We start from the raw sequence: 15,390 nt of genomic DNA, 5'->3' as shown, positions 1-15,390 counted from the left end.
AAAAAACTGTGGTCTACCATGTGGGAGTCCAACACCTTAACCATGATGCCACTTGCCGGCCCACAGATTTCTGTGTTTTGTTTTGTTTTGTTTAAAGAGGTTTTTTCCTTAGGACATGTGTGCTTGCTGGAGATAGAATCAGAGACAGTGAGAGAGAGGGAAAGTGAGAAATCACCCCCCAGAGGTTGGCCACACTGCAGTTCCTTCTCTTCCCGGGACTTTGGGCATGCACGCACACACGCCCGGTGGGATTTTAAGCCACCAGGTCCAGGACTTGAACCTTGGCCGACTATGTGAGAGTCCAGTGACATAATTGCTATGCCATCTGCTGGCCCTGAGTGGGTTTTTTTTGGTTTTTGTTTGTTTTTAATTCCTAACCTCTGTTCAGGTGCTCAGTTGTCTCCTTTTCTCCCAGGTGTACGTGACTGCTGAGAGCCGCTTTAGCACCTTGGCAGAGCTTGTTCACCATCACTCCACAGTGGCTGATGGGTTGGTGACAACATTGCACTACCCAGCACCCAAGTGTAATAAGCCCACAGTCTACGGCGTGTCCCCCATCCATGACAAATGGGAAATGGAACGAACAGATATTACCATGAAGCACAAACTCGGGGGTGGTCAGTACGGAGAGGTTTACGTTGGTGTCTGGAAGAAATACAGCCTAACAGTTGCCGTGAAAACATTGAAGGTAAGTAGCAGGGAATGAACACTTTTCAGGCATCTTTTTCTTTTGTGCTGGATCACCTAGAAATATCTGTTGTGCCCTTCTTTAACTTTGGAACACTTTCTACCCACCGGTGCCAAGCTTGTCAGCAAATTGTGATGATTAACCCTGGTGCCATGGCTGACAGGGGCAGATGATTCACAGCAATGCAGTGAAACCCACATGTCGGAAAGGCTTGTCTCTGGAGGCTGTTGATGTAGACCTTAGTGGGAGGTTAGAAGCAAATTACAAGTTATGAAAGCAAAACAGTTTGTTTTGCTGAGAACAGCCCCTGCTGCGCAGAATGCTTTGTGCGTTGTCTGAGGATCACGGGGCTCTTCCTTATTTTGTCTGTTACCTACCTGCTTCCTGCTTTCCCTTCTCTGCAATTAGACACCCCTCTTTTTGGTCTTCTTAGTCACAGAATTCTTCCTCATGCTCCTCTAGCCCTTCTTTAAGCACCCAGGCGTATCCAGTTACAGGGCTGTCACTCATTTAATTCTCTGAAGATGCTCCCAAAGCCTTGGAAGCACTATTATCTCACTCCTAAGGGCTGTTTCTCCCCTGGGAGTGTAGTTATCTCTGTTTAGTAAGCATATTCTGAAACATACGTGTGTGAAGCAGTATGGGAGGCCTTGCAAACATGCGTTGCTCCTCAAGAACCTTACTGTCGGGAACCAGCAGTTAGCGTAATGGCTGTGTCACTGGATTCCCACGTAGTTGACCGTGGTTTGCGTCCCGGACCCAGTGGCTTAAAACTCACACCGGGCATGTGTGCGTGTGTGCCCAAGATCTCGAGAGGAGAATGGAGGAGAAGGAATTGCGGCGTGACCATCCCCTGGGGGGTGATTTCTCACTTTCTATCTCTATGTCTCTCTCTGTCTGTCTGGTGAACGCACGCGCCCTATAGCGAAAAACCTCTCCACACACACAAAAAAAGAACCTTACTGTCTAATCAGGAAGGTATGGGACTTGTGAGTGTCTCCCTGTTCTGTCTCTTTGTTGAAAGGCTGAGAGATCTAAAGACAAAAACTCTTACCTGAATTACCCAGTCCAAGTTGCCCGTGTTTCAGTTGATTGTAGGACATGATTGCTGAATGTTGCTCACCTTACTCAATTTTACTCCAGTTTCTAATGTTGGATACATTCAAGAGTATTTTTTTTCCCTTAATCAGAGTTACATAGAGCATATTAGGTTGTGATAAAATTTCTTAAAGCAATGTGCTAAAATATTCAAAAGAGACTCTCTCTTACCCTTAAGGCTGAACTTCAAAGATTATGAGTTGACTCAAACCTTAAAATGGGGCTTCAGCCCTGTCCCCTTTTTCTTTCTTACCTTTCCCTTTTTCTAGGAAGATACCATGGAGGTGGAGGAGTTCCTGAAGGAAGCCGCCGTGATGAAGGAGATCAAGCACCCTAACCTGGTACAGCTGTTAGGTGAGGACGCTTTCCTCGGAGGTGCCCCTTGTCCTCTCCACAGTCTTCTGAACCACTGTGGTGGAAGCTCCATGTATGAATCCACTTCAATAAATGATTATTGTTTTATTTTGTCTTGTTTTTATATTTGTTTTTCTTAATTTTTGATGTATTAATTTGAGAGAAGGCCAAAGATTGCTTAAAAACTGTCGAGTTATTCTTGGCCAAAGTGGTTTGGAGCATTTGAACATACACTAATAAAACAAGTGGTGCTCCTTACCCGCCAGGTGTGTGTACTTTGGAGCCGCCATTTTACATTGTGACGGAATACATGCCATACGGAAATCTGCTGGATTATCTCCGAGAATGCAACCGAGAAGAGGTGACTGCTGTCGTGCTGCTGTACATGGCCACTCAGATCTCTTCTGCAATGGAGTACCTGGAGAAGAAGAACTTCATCCATAGGTGTGTATGCCCTCATTGTCTGCAGTAACCAGAATCTTGCTTGAGATACAGATGAAGGAGAAAATGTGAGAACCTTTACAGAAGGTGATTGAAGAAAGTAATTCTTTCTCTCGGAGAGAAATAATTACAATGTCGTTTCTAACTTGTAGCCCTGAGGTAGCTTTGCTAGTCTCAAAACAGAAAGTGGGCTCTGGGCTGCCTGGCACTGTATCCATGGTCCTTTCGCGCCATCTAGTGGCTGGATTTCAAAAGTAGCTTTCTGTGTCTGTGAAGACCTTGAAGCCTTGTAGAAAAGCTTCTGTTGCTCACCTCTGGAGCCTGTCACAACTTACAAACAGGAAGCCATTTTATAAAGCCTGCTTTAATCTGGTTTCACTTAACTAGCTCTCGATGAGTTACCTACCAGTGATATATAGTGGCTCTCTACGATGTCTGTAATTCCTAGAAAATCCCACATTTCTCAGCACTTTCTTATTTCCGAACTACACTCTAGCACAAATAACCAAGAACAGAGCCCCTTGGCCATTTTTCTCTCCCATCTGAATAGAATCACATTATAGTTCTCTTTTCCACAGAGATCTTGCAGCTCGGAACTGCCTAGTGGGAGAAAATCACGTGGTTAAAGTGGCTGACTTTGGCTTAAGTAGGTTGATGACTGGAGACACCTATACTGCTCACGCCGGAGCCAAGTTCCCTATTAAGTGGACAGCCCCAGAGAGTCTGGCCTACAACACCTTCTCGATTAAATCTGACGTCTGGGGTAAGATTGGAAGGGACTTTTTCTTCTCGTGTGCGCTTATTTTTTAATTTGCCAAAGGGTTTGTGCTCTTGCTGGAAAGAGCCAGAGAGAGAGAGAAGTGAGGAAGCACTGTCCAATGAGTGTGGTCATGCCTTAATCTTTTCTCCTCCTTTTCTCCTTTCAGGAGTTTGGGTAAGCATGCATATGCTCCTGGCATGTTTCTCAAACCACCGGTCTGGGACTGGCCTGCCTGTGTGTCATTTTATTTCTAAGTTCTCTGAATTCTTGAGATCTTCTCTTATATATTGATGTTCAGTGTCCTCTAACTTTACTCCCATTCTTCCCTCATTTGACAAGCGTTTATTGAAGACTCTTATCTGCCCAACACTGTGCTAAGAGCTTAGCATAGAAAGAAGCCTAAGAAGAAAGTTTAAGGAAAGACGTTCCTGCTTCAGTGAGGTTCCGGTCTGCACCCCATAGTACATCGGAGTTCTAGTGATCCCCTCTCTGGAAAGTGTCAGTTTTCCACATTGAGTTGTGCTCATTTCTAGAGCACTGTGATCCAGAGTACTTTTTTTTTTTAATTTCATTTAACTTTATTATTATGATGATGATTATTTTCCAGTTTTGATTAGACAGAGAGCGAGCTAGAGAGAAAGAGAGAAAGGGAAAGTAAAAAAGCAAGCCACCAGGTCCAGGACTTGAACTGTGTTTGGCCATGTGGGAGTCCAGCGCCTTTAACCACCATGCCACCTGCCGGCCCCCAGAGCACTTCTTTTAAGGGGTGCTTGGTGAGATTTCATTTAGAATTTGTCATTGAAACAGATCTGTCTTGTTTCTACTGTCTTGAAAAGCAGTATGAATTAGTAGAGACTTAGTAGACTCAATATGTCTGGAAATTTGGGTTGTAGGCCAGTAGAAAAGAGTTGTAGGATTCTAAGTCACTTCTAACCAGAAATCTGAGCTCAGAAATAATTTTACTATCAGGACCTGTACTTAGCGTAATGGCTGTGTTGCTGAACTCCCATGTAGTTGACCGCGGTTCAAGTCTGGACCTGGTGGCTTAAACTCGCACCGGGCACGTGTGCGTGCGTGCCCAGGATCCCGAGAGGAGAATGGAGGAGAAGGGATTGTGACGTGACCATCCCCCCTGGGGGGTGATTTCTCTCTTTCTTTCTCTCTGTCTCTGTCTTTCTGGTAAGCGCACGCGCCCTATACCCAGAACCTCTCCAAAAAAGAAAAAAGAAATGATTTAACAAAATCAAGCAAATTCTTTATTAAAAATTATTCTTTATTCATGATGAAGAGGAGCACTTTCCATAGGCACTGGTCATGCCATGGTCCCCTTCCATTTCTCCAGCCCCTCGGATGCTGTGCTCATGTGTGTGCCTTTTATGTTTTAGGCTGCCAGGGGGTCTGGCTTCTCTTAGCACTGCAGTGCAATCTGCTGCACCACAGAGTTGGCTCCCAGTTGTTTCTATTGAGAACTTTACTGATTTTAAATGAATTCATTTTTATTTTACTCCTGATATTAGCTGATTTCAACACCTCAAAACTCACTAAGTACAGCAAAGACTGTTCAAAGAATACTTGGACTATGCCCAGACTTCTTAAGTAAAGGAAATCTAACTGAAAATTGCGAAATTTAGAGAAAATTGCCTTAAGGTTATCTGTTGCCTTCCTGTGGCAGACATCTTAGAAGGACAAGTGCAGATCGATGGAGCGTCAGTGTTGTCTGTGTGTGTCACCTAGAGTTTGGGAAAGAAGTTACATGCTGATATAAATCAGACATTGGGGAGGTGACAGTAACCCGTTTTTTGTTTGTTTGGGTTCTTTACACAGCCTTTGGGGTACTGTTGTGGGAAATCGCCACGTACGGAATGTCGCCGTATCCGGGTATTGACTTGTCTCAGGTCTACGATCTACTGGAAAAAGGGTATCGAATGGAACAGCCAGAGGGATGCCCCCCGAAGGTTTATGAACTGATGAGAGCATGTGAGTATGTTTGCGTACTTTAATCTTGAAGCTTGCCATCCTGGATGGTTGAAGCAATTGGAAACACTTCTCTTTCAGTGTTAGATTTGTGAGCATCGTGACATTTAAAGGGGTTGTCACTAATTAGCCAATGAGCACATTCAATGTTATACCTTCTGGCCTTCCTGGAAACTTAATAATATTGATAGTTGTCCATGGCTCCAATATTGACCCAATTTGTCCAAAACATTTGCATATTTAATAAGATGACAAGAAATTAGGTTTGGAGATTTCCCTTAGGGAGTCCTGCTTTCAACTATTAGTAGATAAAAATGACTGCTAAAGCTTATGGAGAATGCACAAAAGTAACCTGTGTGATGAACCAACCAGAGTGTCTGACTTCGTGCTTAAAGGTGAGAAAGTAAGAAGGCAGTTGTACATGAAATTGTAGTTGTGTGTGAACAGAAATCTCTGCTGTTTTCTCAGTAAGCATTGCAGTTCTTATTACTCCCGGCTCTTCCTTTTTGATATCTGGTTATATTTATGAATTTGTACAATTATTTATCATGTTAGACTGATTTTTTTTTTTTTGAGAGATTTTTTACGTTTTTCATTTTTCCATTGGAAAAAACCTTGCCATTTCTAAAGTGTCTTCCCACCTCTTCTCATCCTTATAGTAGAGGAAGTAGGAGCTGGAGCCAAATAGAAGGACCAGTCTTAGGAAGTGGGGTCATTATACCTCTGGGTTTGGGACTACAGCTGCTGTCGTGGTCATGCTTTATAAGCACACATTGGGACCAGCAGTTGGCGTAATGACTGTGTCGCTGGACTCCCACATAATTGACTGTGGTTCAAGTCCCGGACCCGGTGGCTTAAACTCACGCCGGGTGCGTGTGCGTGCATGCCCAAGATCCCGAGAGGAGAATGGAGGAGAAGGGATTGCGGCATGGCCACCCCCCTAGGGGGGTGATTTCTCACTTTCTGTCTCTCTCTCTCTCTGTCTCTGGTGAGCGCATGCGCCCTATAGCGAAATCCTCTCCAAAAAATAAATAAATAAAAGCACACATCATGATACATGGAATTCATCATCAGGCATGCCTCTGGATATATAATTCTTGGTTTTCTCCTTTACATAGGCTGGAAGTGGAGCCCTGCTGATAGGCCCTCTTTTGCCGAAACACATCAAGCTTTTGAAACCATGTTCCATGACTCTAGCATTTCTGAAGGTAAGAATCTTGTGGATTTAACTGGGGGTTTCTGGGTGATGGTCGTGGCCATGTTGATAATAACATTTCAAAAATGTTCAATTCTCATATTTTGGGCTCTGACCTTTATTATTCTTATGTTGCTTTTGTGCTATTTTTCAATGTGCCTTTGTGTATTGAAATTATATTTTAATTAGATATTTACTCAGTCTCTCCATAAGGAAAGTTTGTTTTTTAGTAAGGTTGGTGGTTAGGTATCAATGCCTATGATGTAGGGAAGAAAAGAGGGAAAAATTAGTGTAAAAAATATTTCAGCTTCCTAAACCACATTTCCAGAGGTGGAACTGAGTCATAAAAGCAATACCCAGAAATTACAATTCTGGAAATAGATCTTAAGGAAATAATTAAGAGTCTAAACAAAGACACATCTACAAGGATGCCATATCTGAGTAAATTTATGATGTTGATAAATTAAAAACAACCTAAATATCTAGTGGACTATTAGTTATTACATCCATATAATTGATTATTTGAAATAATATTTTAAAATGTACTAACATGAAAGAGGTTTAGGAAATAGGTTTGTTTATCAGCAGAGCTAAACCTTATTTAAAAAACAAGTGTATGGAGGCCAGCAGGTGGCATGGTGGTTAAGAACACTGGACTTCCACATGGCTGATCATGGTTCAAATCCCAGACCTGGTGACTTCCTTTGTCACTTTTCCTCTTTCTCTCTCCCTCTCTCTCTCTCCCTCTCTGGTCAAGTTAAAATAATAAATTTTAAAAAGTTAAATAAAATAATTCTTTAAAAACGAAGTGTATAAAAGAAAATGCCTAGACACATACAGGCATTTTCTTTTATATATAATGCCTCTCTAAAATTATCTGCAGAAGTCAAATCATAACCTTAATTGTCTTAAAGAGAGAGCGTATTCTTTGAGAGTTAAAAATACAGAATTCTTAGTTTCACTTGCAAATTGGACATTGATGTCATTCTGAAATTGTGTACATGTTTTTCAAATTTTTCCTTACTTTGATAAGTGAAGAGTTGACTACTTATGTTCAAGTTTAAAACTATTAGAAGTATTTGCTTCCTTTAGTGGTTAAGTACTGTGCATTGGGAGCTGGATCCCACATGGCTGAGCACAGTTTGAATCCCAGCTCCGGTAGCTTAAAAAGCATGTCGGGCATGTGTGCACTTGTGCCCAAGATCCTTATGGGGTGGAGAAATGGAGAGAAGAAAGGATTGTAGCTTGATCCCCGCCCCCTGCCCCATTTGTCCGTGTGTCCTCTGATAATTATTGGGTTTTGGGGAAAGTCATGATGCAGTTTTGCATAGAAAAACACTTCACGACTTTCCATAACTCAATAAAAAGAAAAAGAGGGGAAAAGAGAAGTATACCACCAAAGTCTAACAGAGCCTTCATCCTAGTCTGGTCTGGTGATCTGCGGAGCTTCAGGAGGCTGGGGAAGACGCTGCAGGCCCTTTGGGTCCTAGTGTGCAGCTGCCTTTCCTGTGGAGTCAGAGTGCCAGCAGTCAGGACTGTCAGCCAAAGCGTAGGGTCCATTTCCTTGGGACTGTTGTGTCAACTTTCAACTTCTGTTGAATCCTTTAATATTTTTACTTTTGAAAAATCCATTTTTTTTAAAAGGAAAGATATGTTTTGCTATAGGGTGTGTGTGCTTGCTGAAGAGACGGAGAGACAGAAAGTGAGAAATCGCCCCCCTGGGGGAATTGCCACACCGTGATCCCTTCTCCTCCACTCTTCTCTGGATTTTGAGCACGCACACACACGTGTCTGGCATGAATTTTAAGCCTCCAGGTCCAGGACTGGAACCATGGTTGGCTACGTCTAACGACATAACCATTACACCATCTACTGGTCCCAAAAATGTATCTCTTTAGAAAATCAACCCTTACCGAATTTCAAACTAACTTCAATTCACAATTGCTAAGTAAGAAATTTTAACATTATTCAACACATACATTTGTTATCATTTAATCTAGGGCAGGTGCTGTACTGGGCCTGAAGACACAGAGAGCAGACAATTCTTAAAGAAAGGATGGATATATTTATGAGTTGATTATAAATGTGTGTGTGTGGGGGGGGACTAAAACTTTCTTAAGCAGTAAAAGGAAGATTTATTGACTCATAAGCAAATCAAGGAAAAGAAGGCTTGTGCTTAACGTCGGGGTCAGTTGAAGCCAGGAAGGTCTTAGGTAGCCTTTGGGCTTCCTTCTCCCGTTTACCCACCTTTCTCCCATCCCCATTCCCAACCAGTTTTTCCTTACATCTGCTTCTCCATTGATCTCATCCTCAGAATCATCTAGCTGGCATGGAATACAGTTACCAGCATCCTTGAGGTCCTATTTTTAGAGCTTATAATCAAAAAAGAGAATGTTTGGCATCTGCTGCTGTTTTTAGGAGTGTAAGAAAGGTATCCCATTGGCACAGCTTAGGAGGAGTTAATCTTTAAAAATAATAACCAGAGGGGACCAGCAGGCAGCATGGTGGTTAAGGCACTGGACACTCCCACATGGCCAACCAGGGTTCGTGTCCTGAATATGGTGACTTGCCTTCTCACTTCCTCTCTCTCTCACTCTCACCCTCTGTCTCTCTTTGGTCAAATTAAAAAATAAATGAAATAAATAAATAAAATTAAATTTAAAAATATTTTAAATAATAATAGCCAGAAAAGTCAAAATATAGAAATTCACAAATTAGATTTTCCTATCTGCTTCATTGTTATTTAGGGATGAATAGCAACATGTGTCTTTGCATCAATAAAAGATATTAAACCCATGGCCAAGTTTTAATCAGCCTAATGCTTACTAAAGGGGTGAATACTTTTTCAAGAGCCTAATTTGCTTCATTTGTAAGAAATTGAATGAGTTGTATCTACCCTCCTTTTTATTGAAAGATAGAGCCTAAAAATCAAACTACCTGCAGATGTTTGTCTACCTTGTTCAACTTCTGAACTAGGATAGCTGATATGAAACCATGTTCAGTCAACCACACTCATCAGAGAAGTACAAAATAAAACCACACTGAAGTCCTACAGCATGCCTGCTAGAATAGCTAAGGTGAAACTCAAGAAACCCTGATACATCAGATTTTCACAAGCATGCATAACAACCAGGACTTTCACAGTGTGAACACAATTTGCCTGGACCCAGTAAAGCTGAGCATACATGTATCCTGACCTACCAGTTCTTCTAGGTCTATGCCAGACAGGCATGCATACAGTTGTGACCCAAAAAACAAGTAGCAGGGGAACCAGCAGTTAGCGTAATGGCTATGTCGGTGGACTCCCACGTAGTTGACCGCGGTTCGCGTCCCGGAGTCAGTGGCTTAAACCTCATGCCGGGCACGTGTGCATGAGTGCCCAAGATCCCGAGAGGAGAATGGAGGAGAAGGGATTGCGGCGTGACCATCCCCCCTGGGGGGTGATTTCTTGCTTTCTGTCTCTAGGTCTCTCTCTCTGTCTGTCTGGCGAGCGCATGCGCCCTATAGCAAAAATCTCTCAAAAAAAAAACAAGTAGCAGGATGTTTCTAGCAGTACATCAGTACTAGCCCCAAACTGGTTAAGTTTTAAATATCAGTTAAAGAACAGATGAATTTTGATGTAGTCACACTTTGGAATACTATACAGCAGCAAGAAAGAACACATACAACAATGCATGCACCAGCCTGGATGGCTACAGATACAATGTTGAGCAAAAGAAGCCAGACAAATGAGGACCTACCCTGTGATTCCATTTATATATTTTATACTGTTTTCTGTGATCCTGTCTCAGTTGTATGCCTTCTCTGAAGACTCCTTTTCTCTGTCATGACATTGCCCTTTTTTCAATCCCCTTGTCTTCCTCACAGAAGTAGCTGAGGAGCTTGGAAGAGCCGCTTCCTCCTCATCTGTTGTTCCATACCTGCCCCGATTACCTGTACTTCCTTCCAAGACTCGGACGCTGAAGAAACAGGTGGAGAACAAGGAGAACATTGAAGGAGCACAAGATGCCACAGAAAATTCTGCCTCCAGTTCAGCACCAGGTATGGGTCTCTAGGCAGGTAGAATCAAAATAGGAAGTACTTTATTTAAAGAACCATGGGGTATGGTGTTTTTGGCCCATTTTCATGCCCATCTTCTCTGAGGCAAGCATATCTTGGTTTGACCTGCCACGTGGGGCCTTGGCTCCACATTGCCATGGTAGTCGTCCTGAACTGTTCATCCAGCATGGCGTCCAGCTCCATTTCCTCAGCACCTTGGTCCCAAATAGTCACGATCTCAATTCTGGTTAAAAAAAGAAAAGTCTCTGTTGGGACCAGCAGTTAGCGTAATGGCTATGTTGCTGGACTCCCATGTAGTCGACTGTGGTTCGAGTCCCGGACCCAGTGGTTAAAACTCACACCGGGCACGTGTGCGTGCGTGCCCAAGATCCCGAGAGGAGAATGGAGGAGAAGGGATTGCGGCGTGGCCATCCCCCCTGGGGGGTGATTTCTCGCTTTCTGTCTCTCTGTCTCTCTCTCTGGCGAGCACACACGCTCTATAGCAAAAACCTCTCAAAAAAAAAAAAAATTTGAGCCCAACAGATGAGGCCAGGCTGTACCCTAGTCCTAGAGAAGAGGTGAGTGCTGAGGTAGTACCTAGCAGGTGACTCTTCCCCATTATCACCCACATACGTCATATTTGGAACACTAATTGCTGTGGAACGGTCATGTTTATGACTTTTGTCTGACCCCCACAATCCCCGACATTCACAGACGCTGGCAGAGCTCTTGTAGCTCAGCCTGGGCAGCTCAGCAGTGAGGGGCTCGCTTCTCGTCCTCACAGCACTGACAGATATTTCCCTGCAGGCTTCATTAGAAGTGCCCAGGCCTCCAGTGGGTCTCCAGCGCTGCCTCGAAAACAAAGAGACAAGTCACCCAGCAGCCTCTTGGAAGATGCCAAAGAGACATGCTTCACCAGGGACCGGAAGGGAGGCTTCTTTAGCTCCTTCATGAAAAAGAGAAACGCTCCCACCCCCCCTAAACGGAGTAGCTCCTTCCGAGAAATGGAGAATCAGCCCCACAAAAAATACGAACTCACGGGTAACTTCTCATCCGTTGCTTCTCTGCAGCAGGCCGATGGGTTCTCTTTCACTCCTGCCCAGCAAGAGGCGAATCTAGTGCCACCCAAGTGCTATGGGGGGAGCTTTGCACAGAGGAACCTCTGTAATGACGATGGCGGTGGGGGAGGGGGCAGCAGCCCTGCTGGAGGTGGGTGGTCCGGCATCACAGGCTTCTTCACGCCACGCTTAATCAAGAAGACCCTGGGCTTGCGGGCAGGGAAGCCCACAGCCAGCGATGACACCTCCAAGCCTTTTCCAAGGTCAAACTCTACATCTTCCATGTCCTCAGGGCTTCCAGAGCAGGATAGGATGGCAATGACCCTTCCCAGGAACTGCCAGAGGGCCAAACTCCAGGTAGAAAGGACAGTGTCCACCTCTTCTCAGCCAGAAGAGAGTGTGGACAGGGCCAATGACACACTGCCCAAAAAGTCAGAGGAAGGTGCTGCTCCAACCAGAGAGAGACCAAAAGCCAAGCTGTTGCCCAGAGGAACCACAGCTCTCCCTCTCAGAGCTGCCTCTGGGGACCCAGCCGTCACAGAAAAGGACTCTGCTGGGCTGGGGGTGGCTGGAGTGGCAGCTGCCCCCAAGAACAAAGAGAGGAATGGCGGGGCCCGACTTGGGATGCCTGGAGTCCCAGAGGATGGAGAACAGCCAGGCTGGTCTTCCCCAGCCAAGGCCACACCCGTCCTTCCGACCACTCACAACCACAAAGTGCCAGTCCTTATCTCGCCCACCCTGAAACACACTCCAGCTGATGTGCAGCTCATTGGCACAGACTCTCAGGGGAACAAATTCAAGCTCTTATCGGAGCATCAGGTCACATCCTCTGGAGACAAGGACCGACCCCGACGGGTAAAACCAAAGTGTGCCCCGCCCCCCCCACCAGTGATGAGACTACTGCAGCACTCGGCTGTGGGCTCCGAACCCACGGAGGAGCCGCCTGCCCCGGCCACAGGACAGCCCCCACCAGAAACGCAGGAAGGAGGGAGAAAGGCAGCTCCAGGAGTGGTGCCCAGTGGTGGGAAAGCTGGGAGGCCAGCGGCACCCCCACCTCAAGTGCCTCCGCCCACATCCTCCATCTCGCCAGCTCGGATGGCCAACGGCACCGCAGGTACTAAAGTGGCTCTGAGGAAGACCAAACAGGCGGCCGAGAAGATCTCAGCAGACAAAATCAGCAAGGAGGCCCTGCTGGAATGTGCTGACCTACTGTCCAGTGCGATCACAGAGCCCGTGCCCAACAGCCAGCTGGTGGACACCGGGCACCAGCTGCTCGACTACTGCTCAGGCTACGTGGACTGCATCCCTCAGACTCGCAACAAGTTTGCCTTCCGAGAGGCCGTGAGCAAACTGGAACTCAGCCTGCAAGAGCTGCAGGTGTCTTCAGCGGTCACCGGGGTTCCTGGGGCAAACCCCGTCCTAAACAACTTGCTGTCATGTGTACAGGAAATCAGCGATGTGGTGCAGAGGTAGCCACTGTCAGCCTGGTGGCACCTGCACACATTTCTGAGCGGAGAGGGAATGGGACTTGTTTTCCTGTGTTCTTGTTTTAAAACAATGAAAGACTGATACTTGAGTGTGTTTATGTGAAGTACCTCAGATCCCTGAGTTCTCACGTTTACAGGTTCATCTCGAAAATAACAAAAGCAAACCACAAAAATTCGGGGGAGGTAAGCGAGGTGAGGCGAGGCGGTCGTGGACAGGGTTGGAAGCAGCCGGAAGCGCATGTGGCACAATGAAAGGAGTACAGCCATCCTGCCCGGGTGCGGTGCGGTGTGGTCAGGCTGCTCAGCATGGCCGTGGGGCCGTCCTTTGTCCTGCAGCACACACGGGGCAGTTGGCCTGGGGCTCTCCGAGTGCTGGGGCTGCCCGTGCTCGGTTCACCTGACGAATCCAGGGAGAGCAGAGGGAAGCTGGGAGTGTCCTAGCGGTTCGTTCAAGGTGGTGGGAAGCAGCTGCTAGCCTTGCTTCTGCAGTCAGCGCCGCCGTGGCGAGAACCGCACATCAAAGTGCCAGACAGCAGGCTCGGCCACTGCCCGCCCGTGCACTCCTGCCCTGTATTCCACTGGCGTATGAGTCGGTGCAGGAAATAGTGTGCTGGGGACTGGAAGTCGGGGAGATGAACCTCCTAAAATCTTACACTGGTTAGCAGAAGTCCCTTCTCCCAGTCTAGTATTTTACTTCCTAACGGACCAAGCCAGCCTCCGCTTGTTGGGGGCTGGCTGTAGGCCGTAGGCCTGGGGAGGTCTCCGCAGTGGGTCTTCTGTCGCTTGCTGGCCGTCTTTATCCTGGCAGCATTCAGGGCATTAACTAGCATTGGTTTTGAAAATAGTGGTCACTACAGGTTCTCACAGGGGACTCCTTTCCTGGTACAGAGCCCCTGCCTACACACTGGCCAGGCAGTCAAGTAGCTCTGTCTTCCTTTATCAGCTAAATACCAGGGAGATGGGAGATGGAACCCGTCCTGAGATGGACCTCAGGCCCAGAGGTCCGTGCTTGAGAAAGCTGCCTTAGTCCTCTGGCTGTTTCCCCTCCCTCATCACCCAATCTAAGCAGGGAGGAATTGGACATGAATTATGCCCCAAATTAATATCGCCTGCCCTTCTCATGGTTACCCCAGCACTCCCACCACCCCCTTCCTCCACCCTGTCATTGTGCTTGTTTGTACAGATTATATTGGGAATATTCTTAATTTATTTTGTCATTTCACCCCTATTTAAGAGCATATAAGTGAAGGAGTTGGTCATTTTCAGGGAGTATCAGTTGGACCCAGGAAACCTAATGATTTAACCCTCAAATATGCTTAAATAAGTCATTTCCTTCCCTTCTTAGTTGTAATTATGGGAGCTAATGAGGACCGCGTGGAACTGAATCTACTGGGTTAAAATACTATTCATGATCTTGGTCTTGGGTCTAGTTCCAGATACTGCTTCATTCTTTTTTTAAAGCTTTATGAATACCCTCCCCACCCAAGAAAAACCCAATCCAATCTTTTTTTTTTTTCCTCCCAAAGGAGTGTTAGCTTAAGGAGATAGGAGTCCAGCATTGAACAGTGAGTACTCTCCAGGCATCACCGACCCACCCTCAGCTCACAGCCCACCTCTTAACCTATTCAATGAAGGGAATAGTAATAGCACTTGTTCTCAAGGGTGTTCTGCAGTAAGTGTGCAGCTATCCCTCTGAGAGTCTCTCTGGAAAGCTCTTTAGTACAGTGTTGTTATGTTGAATGGCTTTTCATTCTTTTTTGCTGAGAGCAGATAGTAATGAAATTCAGAACCTGCCATGTTAATTCGGCTGGGATACTAAGGGGTAAACTGTGTTTTGAATAGAGATTGGCATCTTTGACCGAGGAGGAAATTTAGCTTTCATTAGGAAGAAAGGAAACCTGATTCTTATCATTGCCACTCCAGAGGAGGGCCAGGTTGAGAGAAGGATTACAAGGGAGTTGACAGTGCTAGCCACTCATGGCAGGTGTCGGAGGGCCCTGTCAATATGTCACCTACAGCTTCAGCACAGGCGACTCGTCATCAGAGTGAAGTCCTTGTAGTGGTTGGAAGAGAACTTGGATTTAAAAACCTACAGTCCTCCCACCTTCTTCCCTGCCGGTCCCCCCCCCCCCCCACCACCCATAAACTTGAACTCATTTAGCAGTTAGCCTGGGGGGTGGGCGGAGCTAAGACACTAGAATATGATTATGCTGCTTTTTAAGTTTATCCCTGTCATTGTGGGATGCAAGTTAAAGGATTGTCATTGTTTTTCAGGGGATTTTTTTTTTTTTTTTTTT

At 45.7% G+C, this 15,390-nt stretch overlaps 1 protein-coding gene across 3 annotated transcripts in view; it reads left to right on the top strand.

Moving 5' to 3' along the window:
* The window catches only part of ABL2 (ABL proto-oncogene 2, non-receptor tyrosine kinase), a 61,770-nt gene that overhangs the window by 40,183 nt on the left and 6,197 nt on the right, over positions 1–15,390 (top strand). For 2 of the 3 annotated variants that reach the window (XM_014583906.1, XM_006142299.2), the window contains 8 exons: positions 416–688; positions 2,056–2,140; positions 2,407–2,584; positions 3,160–3,344; positions 5,166–5,318; positions 6,434–6,523; positions 10,378–10,551; positions 11,356–15,223. In XM_014583906.1, the coding sequence (XP_014439392.1) occupies positions 416–688; positions 2,056–2,140; positions 2,407–2,584; positions 3,160–3,344; positions 5,166–5,318; positions 6,434–6,523; positions 10,378–10,551; positions 11,356–13,079 (2,862 nt within the window). In that variant the 3' untranslated portion in view covers positions 13,080–15,223. Of the gene's footprint in view, positions 1–415; positions 689–2,055; positions 2,141–2,406; positions 2,585–3,159; positions 3,345–5,165; positions 5,319–6,433; positions 6,524–10,377; positions 10,552–11,355; positions 15,224–15,390 lie in introns of those variants that run through there. The other variant, XR_333631.3, reaches the window with a different exon arrangement.

This window comes from Tupaia chinensis, unplaced genomic scaffold (genome assembly GCF_000334495.1).
Source record: "Tupaia chinensis unplaced genomic scaffold, TupChi_1.0 Scaffold000074_1, whole genome shotgun sequence".
NCBI classification, from domain to species: Eukaryota; Metazoa; Chordata; class Mammalia; order Scandentia; family Tupaiidae; genus Tupaia; species Tupaia belangeri.
This window is presented reverse-complemented; position numbering and strand designations above follow the sequence as displayed.